Here is a 16,278-nt window from a genome sequence, read left to right on the forward strand (position 1 = left end):
TGCTCCACCCCCTCTTAAACAGTATAAAATCCATCATATTTCTCCCTCTCGTTGACTCTGATGAAGTGTCATTAACTGTTTCTCTCTCCACATGCTGACATGCTGTCAGACCTGCTAGGTTTTTCCAGCATTTTCTATTTCCATTTTAGATTTCCAGCATCTGCGACATTTTGCTTTTATTCCAGGGAATAACTGGGTTGTTCATCAAAAGAGTTCATTTTATGCTTTTCCACTCAATGGATCGATGATTTCCAGAATTCTGGGGTGGGATTCTCCGACCCTCCGTGCCGAAATCGGGCTCGGTGGGCCCGTTTCCTCGCAGGTGCCATTATCCCATTAGTCCCATTATCAGAGATTTCCGCTCCTGATTTTTGGGACAATGTAACAATTAACAATTGTAACAGATTCAAAAAGACAATCTTTATGACACCATTGCCTTACAAGTATTGTCTGATTATTGCATCATAAATTTAACAAAATATATCACAATGGCTCATTAATGATCCAACACAGAATTGTTGACTAACATTTGTGTTTAAGTGTATGACAGTTACATGAGAGTATGTGATGTATGTGGCCTTTAGTTTAGCTTCTTCCTCTGAATAGGTTATGCCTCCCACCAGTGATCAGCTGGGATCTTTTCCTTTTGATACAACAATGCACACGGCGCCAAAATGTGTCAGAAACATTGGCAGGGATGTTAATAATGTAGGTACCACCTAATATATCATTGCACGCCAAAACAGTGTCGCCAAAAATGATAAGCTAAAAATTTGGGATACTTATTTTGTAAACATTGTATAAATAGATCCATGTCAGAGACTGGTGGTTACAGATGTGGGATTAGGGAATGAATGGAGAAGAAGAATGGGCAAGATTTGAGACTGCCTTTTGATAGAATAGAATACCTACAGTGAAGGAGGAAGCTGTTCAGCTCTTTAGAGCCTGCAATGACTCTCTGAAGAAGCACTTTACCTAGGCCCACTCCCCCGCCCTATCCCTATAACCCAATCCAACCTGCACATCTTTGAACACTAAGGGGCAATTTAGCATGGCCATTCTACCTAACCTGTACGTCTTTGGACTGTGGGAAGAAACTGGAGCACCCGGAGGAAACCCAAACACACACAGGGAGAAAGTGCAAACTCCATACAGACAGTTATCTAAGGTTGGAATTGAATCTGTGTCCCTGGTGCTGTGAGGCAGCTGTGCTAACCACTGTGTCGCTATGTCGTCTTTGTGGGGGATTTGAAACTGTGAACGTAGGCAAGAGTGGGAAACTGTCTCATTGTGTGTGTGTGTGTGGGGGGGGGGGGGGGGGGGTAGTGGGGACAATCAGGAAATTACCTCAATAGGCTTATCGTAAAACTACCTTTGTAGGGTTGGGAGTCAGTAAGCCACCTCAATGTGAAAGGAAAGAAAGGAAAAAGTACTTCATTGTAGGGCTGAAAGTGGTTGTAGAGACCTGAAATGTTTTATACCTCCTGATGGTTTCTCAAACGTTTACATTTTTAATGTCACAATTATTGGTTTCAAAAGTTTATTGGCTCAATTATTTTCTAATTTTATTAGTACTCATTTCTTAACATGAATCGTGCTCTCAATCATCTAGGAATCTTGCTACTCCTAATTGGAATAAATAAATGCTGTAGAGAAATGTAAGCATGTTTGTTGTCAATAATATTAGCTGAACATTTAAAGATCATAGTATCATATAAAGGCATAGCAAGCAGGTGTAACATTTAAATATGGACATACATAATTTTTAAAAACTTTCTAACAGAAGTTGACCTAAGTGTTTTAAATATATTTTTTAATAGAATGTGTGACTCAGCAATTTTTGCTACTGTATAATAATATATATCTTTTATTCATTCATGGGATGTGCGCATCGCTATCTGGGCCAGCATTTATTACCCATCCCTAATTGCCCTTGAACTGAGTTGTCATTTCAGAAGGCATTTAAGAATCAACCACATTGCTGTGGATCTGGAGTCACATGTAGGCCAGACCAGGTATGGGTGGCAGATTTCCTTCCCTGAAGGACATTAGTAAACCAGATGGGCTTTTACAAAAAAAAAATGACCATGGCTTAACCATTAGAATTGCTAATTCCAGATATTTAATGAATACAAATTTCACCAACTGCCGTGGTGGGATTTGAACCCAGGTTCCCAACACATCTATTACTTTAGATTACTAGACCAGTGAATTTGTTCAAGGGGATTTTAAATCTCTTCAGAAATTAAAATCAATTTGTTTTCCCACTCCAAGGCCGCACCACAATCATTTTAGAATTGAGAGTTGAGGCTTCTACTTGAATCATTTAGATGCCTGATTATTACATGCTAATCAGCTTCCTATAGATCAGATCCAAAGGAAATTATAACAATCTATTTGTGAAACCTTCTGAAAAGGAAAGAAGCATTTTACAGCCATTGAAGTTCCCATAAGCTTCTTTTAATACTTGTCCTGCATTAACTCTGAATGCATATCTTTCTCTAGATTTCACCTATCTCCTGCCATGCCCTCGCTGAAAATATTTGTCCATGCTGCAATTCATCCTCTGTTCCCTCCACCCTATTCCCACCAAACTGCTGCCCTGCAACTTCCTCTCCTGCTCCCCATGTTAGCTGATATTGTTGACGGTTTTCTCCCTTCAGGTGTTGTCCCTCACTCTTTTAAATCTGTGGTCATCACCCCATTCCTCAAAATCCAACACTTGACCCCCATCATCCCTGCAAACTAATGTTCATCTCCAACCTCCCTAATGTCCTTGAATGTGTTGGTGCCTCCCAAATCCGCTCCCATCTTTCTAATAATTCCATGTTGAGTCTTTCCAATCAGGTTTCCACCCTTGTTTTCAATCTTCATTATCCGCCTTTCTGTCTGTCTGTGTAGTGATCACCTCCTGGACTTTGAGGGGGACCCTTCCTCCTCCCAACTGTGACCGCTGCTCCTCAAAGCTAAGTCACCATTTCAATGATTGCATGCTTCCAATCTTCATAATCTAACTTTATGCTTGTCTGTCTGTGAATGTGTGTTGCTCTGTCTGCCCAAATCATCCAAGAATAAAATGGTCAGTGAGATTCAGACATGTGTCACATGTCCTGCCATTGTATCCCTTTAAAATTTTATTTAACTTAAGTTAGAGAAATACAAGAAAAAAGACTTATTAGTTCTGTAGATATTAAATAATACTGAGAAGATAAATTCAGGATCATACTTCAATGTGAACCAACACAGTACAGAGGCACAGGGTAAAATTTGTAAAAGTTCACATTAGGACTTCCATGCCTTTGGGAATGAGCAGGATTTTCTAAAGAGGATGGTACAGAGTTGGAGGGATCCTCCGCTTCGCAGGCAGCGCACTCATGCCCACGGATTTCCCGACGGCGTGGGAGTGGCCACAATGGGTAACCCCATTGGCCGGCTGCCGGGTCGGAGGACATGCTGACGGGGGGGGCCGGGCTGCATCAGAAAACCGGTCTAGTGGGATGGAGAATACTGCCCAAGAATTTTACACTCATTTTACAATCCAATTAGATAACTTGCGGACTAGTTAAGATTTTTTTCCTTGACGGATGAGCTAGAATGGTCTCACACAAAGTTCTCTTGAACAAAAAGTTGTAGAGTCCAAAATATATGTCTGATCCAGGGATACAATCCCAACATAATATATTCATTACAATGAATACTTGTACGTTTAGTTATGCTGCTCAGGATCCAGCTGAATAAAAGTCACTGATATGACTACAAGATCAATTTTTATAGATTTTCTTAAACCTTAAATTAGGTTTGATTTTAATAGTTTTCCTCAGATTACCCCTTGGGATTTTACTCTGCTGGGACAATGAGCATAAGAAAACATTCAAATTTAGATAATGAAAACAGAAAATGCAGGAAGAGCTCAGCAGGTCTAGAACATAGAACATAGAACATTACAGCGCAGTACAGGCCCTTCGGCCCTCAATGTTGCGCCGACCTGTGAAACCACTCGAAAGCCCATCGACACTATTCTCTTATCGTCCATATGTCTATCCAATGACCATTTGAATGCCCTTAGCGTTGGCGAGTCCACTACTGTTGCAGGCAGGGCATTCCACGCCCTTACTACTCTCTGAGTAAAGAACCTACCTCTGACATCTGTCTTATATCTATCTCCCCTCAATTTAAAGCTATGTCCCCTCATGCTAGACATCACCACCCGAGGAAAAAGGCTCTCACTGTCCATCCTATCCAATCCTCTGATCATCTTGTATGCCTCAATTAAGTCACCTCTTAACCTTCTTCTCTCGAACGAAAACAGCCTCAAGTCCCTCAGCTTTTCCTCATAAGATCTTCCCTCCATACCAGGCAACATTCTGGTAAATCTCCTCTGCACCCTTTCCAATGCTTCCACATCCTTCCTATAATGCGGCGACCAGAATTGCACGCAATACTCCAAATGCGGTCGCATCAGACTTTTGTACAGCTGCAACATGATCTCATGGCTCCGAAACTCAATCCCTCTTCCAATAAAAGCTAACACACCGTACGCCTTCTTAACAACCCTCTCAACCTGGGTGACAACTTTCAGGGATCTATGTACATGGACACCGAGATCTCTCTGCTCATCCACACTGCCAAGAATCTTACCATTAGCCCAGTACTCTGTCTTCCTGTTATTCCTTCCAAAATGAATCACCTCACACTTTTCTGCATTGAACTCCATTTGCCACCTCTCAGCCCAGTTCTGCAGCTTATCTATGTCCCTCTGTAACTTGTAATATCCTTCTGCACTGTCCAGAACTCCACCGACTTTAGTGTCATCTGCAAATTTACTCACCCATCCTTCTACGCCCTCCTCCAGGTCATTTATAAAAATGACAAACATCAGTGGCCCCAAAACAGATCCTTATGGTACACCACTAGTAATTGGCAGCATCTGTGGACTGAGAAACAGAGGTTTCACTCTTCCGGCTGTTCCTTCCAGTGGGATCTTCCAGTTCCACTGATGGCAACCTCTGGCGCAGGTTTCCTGGTGGCGAAAGGTGTGAACGGGAAAACCCATTGACAGCGGCATGACTGGAAGATCCAATGGCTGGACACCATCACAAATCATACGGGCGGGGGATGGGGGCATCATGCCGGGGGAGGGGGGGCATCATGCCAGGGGAGTGGGGGGGACAGAAAATCCCTCTTATATGACTCTTCAGAACTTTATTCAAGTTTACGTATTTGATAAAGAACAAGCTTTATTTGATTTTTGGCTATAAATGGAAGGGAGGGCTAGATCTCATGGAGATAGTTTATTCCGTACAAACGTTTTTGGATTCCATGTTCAAAGATTTGGGCATGGCTCTTACAGAGATACTGAATATTGGGGTTTGATATGTTTACTCTTGAATGATTTACAACTGTTCTACTCACTATAATGCGAGGGGCCTCTGATATGCCAGAGCCCTTTCAAGGCATATATGTTTTATATTTCTTCTCCATGTCAACCCCATCCTTTCTTTTTCAGGACTTCTTTTGTGCACATTCTATTCTCACTTCATCCACCACTAACAATCATTCAGCTTGATGTGTTCACGCTACATTTAGTACCTAACATATTTATGTTTTGACATATTTGTTTGGAGTAATTGTTTTATTACGATTTACTATTAATGTATGAATGTCATGCAGCTTACATCATGGATAGGCTTATTTGTCACATTTCACCTTGTGTAATACAATTTTGTCAAGTTTGTTACTTTAGAGTGAAACAAGGGTATTTTTTTCATTCATTCATGGGATGTGGAGTTAGTTGGCTAGGCGAGCATTATTGCACAACCCTAATTACCCTTGAGAAGGGAAATTCTACAGGGGAAGTCATATGGAACTACTTGGAAACTGGAGTGGAATCTGAGACACCTGAGTGAGCTGCAGGAAATGATACACATATTGAACAGACAATCTGGATTATGGATTGGCAATAGGAGCATTGTGGTGACAGTAAGTAGAGTTGGTAGTGGAGGGGAGGAATGGCTAAGAGACACTACGACAGTTAAGGGTTAAGGGAAGCAAAAATACTGGGGAAAGGGAAGGAGAAGGAAATCACCAAAACTTAGAGGCCATGGGTGCGATTTCCCAGGAGGGAACAAAGACCCGGAGCGAACACGCTTAGCCGCGTGTTTCCTGGCATTCGCAGTGCTGAGAAACACAAGGCCCTTCAACGGGACTCGTTGAATAAGGGGCCTGAACGGGGAATGCGAGGCAGAGGATGCACATGGCCCTGTTTTTTTACAAATGGTGTCCCAACGTCCGAGGCTCCCAAAAGAATCCCCGATCTCCCTCAAAGCACAACAGCAAGAAGGAAGGATGCCACGCCAAGCAACCTCTGTCCAATTACATGTGTACAAAAGATTTCAGCTTGGCACTTCTAGCCTGGCACCTTGGCAGTGAACCTGCCAGTGCCACCTGGGCATCTTGGCAGGGCCAGGCTGGCAACCATTTGGCATTGCCATGGTCCCAAGCTGGCACTGCCAGGGTACCCAGGTGGCACCAGTAGTGCCAGGGTACCCAAGGGTATGCAGCTGGTGGCCTCTGATCTGCTTGGAGACCGCCCACGAGTTCTTTTCCATCTGGTCCCCATTTGTTGGGATCAGTACCAAATGGCGCTCACTCGAGATCCCCAAGGTGAAGGGATTGAATCCCAAAGTCTCAGGTACCTTGGGAATCTGCACATTAGAGTGAGGCTGACTGCCTTGCTCTAATATGCAGATTTGTCAAAAAGGGATTCTGCCCATTGTGGGCGCGATTCACCTTGCAATGTCCCATGAGATTGCGTTGAATCTCGCGAGACGTTGCGAGCCGGGTAGATCCCGAGAGCGGGGTCTCCCGGCTTTCAATGGCCACGCTGCGCCGCGGTGAGCTGCTTTTCCAGCGCAGTCTGGCCGGAGGATTGCGTCCCATTTTCTCCCTGTACCTGTTGCTAAAAAATGACGCTTGCAGACTTTGGACTTTCCCCTTCTCACCCCACCACATCACACCTCCTCATTTTAAACTGCCAGGAAATGGTAAAGTCAAACAAAAGAGGAAAGACAAGAGAAGCAAAAATCAATGTATATAGAAGCAGGAGGAAGGGAAAGTAGTGGAAGCAAAGACAAACAAACAGAAACACCACGGAGAAGATTTAGAAAGGTTAAGAGATGCACCATATCCTCTGACCTACTCTGATCAACCCCACAGGAAATGCGTTGGTTCAACATATAAATAACTATGTTTGCACCTTTTGCTCTTCACTCTCCTATATACATTATTCTGTTAATTTGATGCATTTCCTGATAAAACAAATTGAAGTAGTTAAATTAAGATAAGAGATTTGCAGATCTGCACATAACTGCCCTCTTCACATTGCAATGCATTTTGTTTATAGGATTGTATAACTTATCATTTATTCCCTTTCAACCACTTTGAGCTTCCTGCGGGTCACAAATGAGACAGTAACAATGGGACCTAATCCCAGCTTTCCACGAAATCAACTTTGGCCAAGAGTTTAGAAACAAAATAAATTTGCCTTCAGGATGTGGGTGAGGCTAAAGTTATTGACCTTCTCTTCAGTTACTCTGAGGAATGGGCAGTGCTTGAGAGTACAGTGGAGTTTTCCAGCATATTTTTATTTCTTTTCTAGATAGAAATAAGTTGCCAAACAAATTTCTAAAATGTGAAATATAATTACTAAATTTGCTGTATATGATTCAAAATCCAATGTATTGATTTTTTCAAAATCCTCTCAATACAAAATTATTAAGTGGTTATGTTTTTGGACTAATAAGGCAGGGGATGTGAACTTAACTCCCACAGCTATTTGAACGTGAAGTCAGTTTATTCAAACAAATCGGGAAATAAAAAGCTGGAGTTAATAAAAACTGTTGGATTTCTTGTTCAAAAAAATCCAGATAGTCCATTAATATCTTTTGAATAAAGAAACCTGCCATCCACTCTGACCTACTCTGCCCTATGGAATCCCGATAGGGGAGAAGGAGGCCATTCGGCCCCCCGGGTCTGCACCGACCTTCCAAAAGAGCACCCTACCTAGGCCCATTCCCCACCCTATCCCCCAACTCCACCTAGCCTGTATATTTGGATACACTAAGGGGAAATCTAGCATGGCCGGATTGGCCCTTAACCTACACATCTTTGGACTGTGGGAGGAAACCGGAGCACCCGGAGGAAACCCACGCAGACAGTCACACAAGGCCGGAATTGAACCCGGGTCCCTGGTGCTGTGAGGCAGCAGTGCTAACCACTGTGCCATCAAGCCGCCCCCTATTTTTAACTCCATTCCCGCATCAGTATGACTGACTCTGAAATGATTCAACAAACCACTCTAGTACAAGTGCAGCAGTCTGTCACCACCTTCTCAAGGACAATTAGTGTTGGGCACAAAAATTAAGTGACTGAAAATGTTTGAGTTACTCTGGGTTTATGCATTTTTAAAATTCATTACTGGGATGTGGGAGTCACTGACTAGGCCAGCATTTATTGCTCATCCCTAATTTCCCTTGAAAGGATGGTGGTGAGCTGTCTTTAATTCTGCAGTCCATGTGGTGCAGTCTTGCTGGTGTCTTCGGTGGTGACACTGCCTGAAAATACAGCGGCGGTATCTTCTGTTTGGATGTATATGTTTGGTGGTGGGATCGGACGTGGGAATGATTTCTATTTGGGGTGGGCATGATGACAGGCCACGTTCAATCTCATGCTATTCAGCTCATTACATATGTATGCGCAAGGAGCATGGCGAATCATGCAACGGGAGAACAGGAAGTCGCCATCCCCGCCATTACAATATCGAGTCAAAGGTCCTGGCGTCATGTTTAAAGGGCACCTGGACAGCCATTCACTCATTGCAAATCATGAGCATCCATCTGGCTGTAGTGCAAGATTCTGCATCAACTTGAATGTCCCAGAGATGACTACGTGTGGCCCCACTGTTAAGTGATGTCTCCCTGCATGTTCTCCTCCACGCTGACCAGGAAAGACGAGTAAGAAGTCTTACAACACCAGGTTAAAGTCCAACAGGTTTGTTTCAAATCACTAGCTTTCGGAGCACTGCTCCTTCTTCAGGTGAATGAAGAGGTGGGATCCAGGAGCATACCGCTTCATTCACCTGAGGAAGGAGCAGTGCTCCGAAAACTAGTGATTTGAAACAAACCTGTTGGACTTTAACCTGGAGTTGTAAGACTTCTTACTGTGCTCACCCTAGTCCAACGGCGGCATTTCCACATTATAGGAAAGACGAGAGGTGTTGTTCCCAGGGATCATAGCAGGATGCCCTCCCACCTGACCATGGTGACCTGGATAGAGATCACAGTGGAGTTAAGGGACTGATAGGAGAACAGCCCAGCAGGGTCAGAAAAGGATGAATGATGCGCTCTGCCAGGAAACGTGGCACAGTCTACCTGCGGCAGTGTGAGACTCATAACAGCATCAGGCTGTGTAAATGTGCGAGTGCACAGGGGTGTCAGATAGGAGTTTGGGTTGCAGGACTCAACAGCAGATGTGGGACATGTGACCAAATGTGTGGCAACCTCATCATGCTCCCAATGTTATATCAGTTGCAACGTATCCTGCTTCTCAGTCACTTACCGGGGAAGGCTCAGGAGCTGGCATAGGCATGCCTGCTCCTAAACAGCTCATGCAAACATATTGACAATCTAGCCTTCTGACTGTCTATAGGACAAGAACACACGCAATAGGAGGAAGTTCACCAAGACCAATGGGGCCTGTAAGATATTCAAATCTTCATCCATTCAAGGTGGAGCAGAGAATGGTCTTACTGCAGCTGTACAGGGCCTCGGTGAGACCACACTTGGGATATTGTGTGCGGTTTCGGTCTCCCTATCTAATAAAGGATATACTTGCCATTGAGGGAGTGCAGCGGAGGTTCACTCGGCTGATACCGGTGTTGGTAGGACAGTCCTATGCTCCTCTTGCTCCATGTGGGAGGCCGGGGACATTTCCAGTGCCTGGACCAGCATGTGTGCAGGAAGTGTCTCCAGCGACAGGTCCTGGAAGCCTGGGTTTTGGAGCTAGAGCGGTGCCTGAGGACACTGTGGAGCATCGGTGAGGTGGAGAATGTCATGGATAGCATGGATAGATATATCAATATTGTGGATAGTGTGGTGATGTGCATCAATGTAAATGCATGTAGGCTAGCTAGACACCAGAGGGAGCACCAGTGACATCACACACACACACTCAACCAATAGATCAGTTAGATAGGACACGACCAATTGACATTCACGATACACACAGAGGTGACACTACCACAAGAGGGCATTACACCAACCCATATATAAAGGACACCACACACATGATCTGCCTCTTTCCAGTGGAGACAGTCAGTGAGTAGAGACACAGGGTTGATTCAATATTACACCCACCACGTGGACTGCAGCAGCTGGTTAGTCAGTCTGGGTAGCTATAGTAGGATTAGCAGCAGTGTCGAACCCGAGTAATAGAAGTGTAAATAGTTTAATAAACGTGTTGAAGTTATCTCCACGTCTGAACCTTCCTTTGTCAAGTGCACCACAAGGAAGCCGCTTATGTTACACCTACAACATAACAAATCATGGTACCAAGACTGAACTGTTTCAATCCAGATAGCCATATCTCAGTGTACAGTGACAACCAGCAACGATACCCAGGCAAGATGTTCGAAATCCGGGTTCCGCGGCAGCTCCAGTGCCACGGCGATCTCCGCGAAAACTGGCGGGTATTCCGGCAAATGTTTGAAATCTTCTTGGTAGCAGCCGAACTAGAAGACCTGGCCGATGCTGAAAAGACAGAGCTTCTCCTCACCATCGCCGGTGCCAGAGCAGAAGAAATCTTTTAAAAATTCAAGTTCTCCAAGGGGCAAAATAGGAGCGACTTCCAGGCAGTCCTGGACAAATTCGGCAAATACTCTGAGGAAAACACACTCCAACCAGCAAGAAAAGATAAGAGAAGTGCCAGTGCTCACCATGAGGCCGAGATTCCAGAGCAGAGAACAATTTTGATCAGCAGCCATCTTTCTAAAGGGACTGCACTTGCGCAGTTGCGAAACGCCGCGCATGCGCAGTCACGAAAATGGCCCCCGGTACAGGAAGAGTGATTTGCGCAAGCACAAACGCTTCCTACATATGATGTCACATGCATCATGACGTCATAGGCCCCGGACCACGCCCATTTAAAAGGGAAACGTCCCAAATCAAAGAAAAAATCTTTTAAAGCCGTAAAACAACCTTCTTTACCTGGAATGGCAGCACAATGCCTCAAATTGAACCAGGAAATGAAATGAACCTCCGAAGAACCCTGCAATAACCCTGCACCTACGCCCAAACCGATGATTCCGACCTTGAATACTTCGAAACCGACCTTTACATTTTTTCTGGACCTCGCGAGCCCAATGCCAGCTCCGACGCAAACAGTGATGATATGGTCCTAGAAGACAACAACACAGATGAACCTTTCACCTTGGGAGGCTACCCCAGTTCGAAATCCGAACCGCAACTAGACGTGTTGCACATTGACGACCCCAACGAAGAATTCTTCGGATTTGAGGATCTTCAGCCCAGCAGATATGACATCCCAACTCCTGAGTGCAGGATGATGGTGCAGCCTGAAACCAAGAGACAGAGAGCGGTACAAGCCCACAGAGAGCGGCCTGCTGCCACACAGAGCATGGTCCCCGCACCGCTCAGGGTTCCCGACTCTACGAAAGAAGACATGCAAGACTCCACACCGCAGTCCTTGCATGAACAAGAAGTGACACAAGCCTCCACAGCGAGCTCGTGGACAGACTCCACGATAGAAGAAACGCAAGACTCCAGAGCGCAGTCCTTGCACACACAAGAAGTGACTCCAGTGTCACAAGCCTCCACAGCAAGCTCATGGACAGACTCCACGATAGAAGAAACGCAAGACTCCGACGCTCAGTCCTTGCAGGAACAAGACCATGAGGGTCTAGCAACCTCCTCTGACCAACTAGCGGCAGACGATGCAAGTCTGCCATGCTCAAGCAAACAGCAAGAAGACTATGACAGTCTACCACGCTCCAGTGCACAGCAGGACGACCATGACGGTCTATCATGCTACAGTGAAGAACCAAGCGACAATGCCAGTCCAAGCCCAAATGAAGGACAACAGCAAGACAATGACAGTCCACCCACATTGTTTGCGCAACCAGATGAAGACTCTGACAATTTACCCAACCCAAGTGAACAACAAGCAGCTACTGAGGATCTACCCATGGTATGTGAGACGAGTGACGACAGCATCCCACTTCCCATGCAAGATGTGTAAAGTGACAGACCTCAGCTAGTGTGTACAGAGGCACTCGACGATCACTGTGAGACCACTGGTGACTCCGGTGACACCATGATACTTCCACGCTCATTCGCTCGAACCGCTCCACAAGTCAATGCATTCCTGCATGTTCCGACTCCAGACGTGCAGCTTCAAGAAATCTCAGCTGACTCTAGTGAACCTGCTAAGGCTCCGGACGGGGAACATCAACAAGCCAACACTGACTCAGTTAAAACAGACCAGACTCCAGATGGGGAGCAACCAAACGCTGACTCTGATTCACGTAAGCCGGACTTTACTCCAGACAGGGAGTGCCGCAACCTCAGTGATGGCACGCTCAGGGAGACAGCAGATGCCACAATGACAGGAGATGGATGACTTAACAATTACACTGGGTCAGTAATAATAAGCAGCGGCTACAGTCCAAGAGGAACACACCAATATTCACCACAGCTATATCCACACATTTTTTCCACAGCAGCAGTGCAGCCAATGCGAGCTCATGCTGGACAAACCCAGTATTCAGGCATGCAGCAGCCAGCAGTCTATGCAGCGTTTTCTCAAACAGGCCAGCACTATGGATTGCCCACTAATGGAATCAAGACCGAAGGGGAACTACCGCAAGCGCAATCTGCACTACAGACTGGATGCCTTAGTTACAACCCAAGATTTGCTGCACCCCAGCCTGGCCACACGGCATATTCCTATCAGATGCAAGGTTCTAGTTTCACACCATCACCGGGTATTTATGTGAGCAGCAATTCTGTTTCCAATTCGACAAGCTTCAACGGTTCTCAGCAGGATCACCCTTCCTGCACAGCACGTGGCCAGAACCAGTATGTACAGTCTTATCCAACTTCAACATATGGCACATCCATGACCTCGAATGTTGATGGTACCTCTTCAACGTCAACACCTTATCAGCTACAAGATGCCAACTGACAGCACCATCACAAACATTGAAAAAAAAAGACTCCAAATCAGACAGCGAAGTGATTTGACCATTTCTTGGTTCCTCTGGCACAGGGACGTTGATGGCATTCATAACCAAGAGAGACATTTGACCATGATGATTGATGGTTCTTGGACTCACACGAATGATTTGGACTTATTGTTTAATCACTGTTCCATGACTTGTGTACACCTTAACTTATCTACCTGTTTTTTGTTCAATTTTCTTAAAGTCTACAGAAAATATGTAACATATAAAAAAGGGGGGATGTGGTGATGTGCATCAATGTAAATGCATGTAGGCTAGCTAGACATCAGAGGGAGCACCAGTGACATCACACACACACACTCAACCAATAGACCAGTTAGATAGGACACGACCAATGGACATTCACGATACACACAGAGGTGACACCATCACAGGAGGGCATTACACCAACCCATATATAAAGGACACCACGCACATGATCTGCCTCTTTCCAGTGGAGACAGTCAGTGAGTAGAGACACAGGGTTGATTCAAAATTACACCCACCATGTGGATTGCAGCAACTGGTTAGTCAGTCTGGGTAGCTATAGTAGGATTAGCAGCAGTGTCGAACCCGAGTAATAGAAGTGTAAATAGTTTAATAAACGTGTTGAAGTTATCTCCACGTCTGAACCTTCCTTTGTCAAGTGCACCACAAGGAAGCCGCTTATGTTACACCTACAACATAACAAATCAGATAGCACAATATCACATTGCAGGCTCAGACTCCACAGGCAAGAAGGGAATGGGTGACCACCAGGCAGACAGGGCAAGACTCTCCTGTGGCCATTCCCCTGAAAAACAGATATACCGCTTTAAATACTATGAAGGAAATGACCTCTCAGGGGAAAGCAGCAACAGCCAAATTCATTGCAGTATGGTTGGTTCTGCTACAGAGAGGATTGAGCAAAAAGTGTGAGAATGCAATAGTTATAGGGGATTCAATTGTAAGGGGAATAAATAGGCGTTTCTGTGGCTGCAAACAAGACTCCAGGATGGTACTTGGGTCAAGGATGTCTCGGAGCGGTTGCAGCACATTCTGGAGGGGGAGGGTGAACAGCCAGTGGCCATGGTACATGTCGGTACCAATGACAAAGGTAAAAAAAGGAATGCAGACCTAAAAGCAGAATATAGGGAGTTAGGAAGAAAATTGAGAAGTCGGATCTCGAAGGTAGTGATCTCAGGATTACTACCAGTGCCACATACTAGTCAGAGTAGAAGTGGCAGGATGTATCGGATAAAGACGTGGCTGAAGAAATGGTGTGAAGCTGAAGGTTTCAGATTTCTGGGGCATTGAGTCCGGTTCTGGAGGAGGTGGGACCAGTACAAACTGGACAGGTTACACCTGGGCAGGACCGGTACTGATGTCCGAGGGGGAGTATTTGCTAGAGTGGCTGGGGAGGGTTTAAACTAAAATGTCAGGGGGATGGCAACCTATGCAAGGAGTCAGAGGAGGAGGAAACAAGGACTAAAACAAAAGACAGAAAAGGGAATAAGAAAAGCGATAGGTAGAGAAACCAAGGGTTGGATTCAAACAGGGACACAGTGAAAAATATTGGGAGCGCGACAAGTCATGTTAAAAAGACAAGCTTAAAGGCTTTGTGCCTTAAAGCGTGGAGCATTCACAATAAAGCGGATGAAGTAATTGCACAAATAGATGTATAATCGGGATTACGGATACATGGCTGCAGGGTGACCAGGGATGGGAAATGAATGTCCAGAGGTATTCAGTATTTAGAAAGAACAGACAGAAAGGAAAAGGTGGTGGCATGGCACTGCTGTTTAAGGAGGAAATTAACACAATAGTGAAGAAGGATATTAGCTCTGACAATGTGGAATCTGTATGGGTAGAGCTGAGAAATACCAAGGGGCAAAAAAACATTAGTGGGGGTTGTATATAGACCCCCAAACTGCAGTGGTGATGTTGGGAATGGCATTAAACTGAAGATTAGATATGCGTGCGATAAAGGAACATCTGTAATTATGGGTGATTTTAATCTCCATTTGGATTGGGCAAATCAAATTAGCCGCAATGCCATAGAGGAGGAATTCCTGGAGTGTATATGGAATGGTTTTCTGGACCAATATATTGAGGAACCAACACGAGAGCAGGCCGTCCTGAACTGGGTGCTGTGAAATGAGAACGGAATGAAACCTGTTCGTAAAAGGTCCCATGTGGCAGGTGGAGCTGGTGCACTGCTTTACCCGTGGAGAGCAGGTGAAAGTCCATTTGTAGCTTCTTCCTCTCCACCAGCAGCACTACGGTCGGGGCCATGGAGTACCACCAGTCCACCTCCAGTATGGAGCTTAGCCGTCCTCACTTTCTTTGCGTGCTTTGTAAGCGATAATTTCCCCACTTATCGCTGCTTTCAGCAACTCCCAGAACGAGGAGGGTGAGACCTCCCAATTATGGTTGTTGGTAATGTACCCGCCTATGGCCTGTGATATCCATTAGCAGAATGTCTTGTCGACAAGGCCGTGTCCAGCCTGACATCCATGTAATGTGGAGCGTGGATGGAGATTATGATTGCGGAGTGCTCTGCTCCTACTCCCCCTGCAAGCATCGTTTTCCCCACTTCAAAGAAGTCGATCCTGGTGTAGACCCTGTGTACCTGGGAGAAGGAGAACTCCTTCTCCTCTGTGCGTGTGAATCTACATGGGTCCACTGCCCCCATCTGAACATGCCCAGTTCCGTCGCCATGTTTGATTTTTTTCCCCCAATTTGGGGTTCGAACTGTCTGGCCATGAATCCTGTAAGCAGTTGAAGTACCCTCCCATGGGACAGCACGGTGGCACAGTGGTCCCAGGTTCGATCCTGGCTCTGGGTCACTGTCTGTGTGGAGTTTGCACATTCTCCACGTGTTTGCGTGGGTTTCGACCCTCCCAACCCAAAGATGTGCAGGCTAGGTCGATTTCGGCGGGAGAACAGCTGGTGAGTCAGTTTCAGCGGGAGCATTGCGGAAGTGGTTGCTGGGAGGTAAGTCT

At 45.5% G+C, this 16,278-nt stretch overlaps 1 protein-coding gene across 2 annotated transcripts in view; it reads left to right on the plus strand.

Annotated features, from left to right (window-relative positions):
* Window positions 1-607: 607 nt before the first annotated feature.
* The window catches only part of cep57l1 (centrosomal protein 57, like 1), a 166,390-nt gene continuing 150,719 nt past the window's right edge, over window positions 608-16,278 (plus strand). For both annotated transcript variants that reach the window (XM_072499977.1, XM_072499978.1), the window contains exon 1: window positions 608-708. In XM_072499977.1, the coding sequence (XP_072356078.1) occupies window positions 610-708 (99 nt within the window). In that variant the 5' untranslated portion in view covers window positions 608-609. The remainder of the gene's footprint in view (window positions 709-16,278) is intronic.

This window comes from Scyliorhinus torazame, chromosome 4 (genome assembly GCF_047496885.1).
Source record: "Scyliorhinus torazame isolate Kashiwa2021f chromosome 4, sScyTor2.1, whole genome shotgun sequence".
Lineage (NCBI taxonomy): Eukaryota > Metazoa > Chordata > Chondrichthyes > Carcharhiniformes > Scyliorhinidae > Scyliorhinus > Scyliorhinus torazame.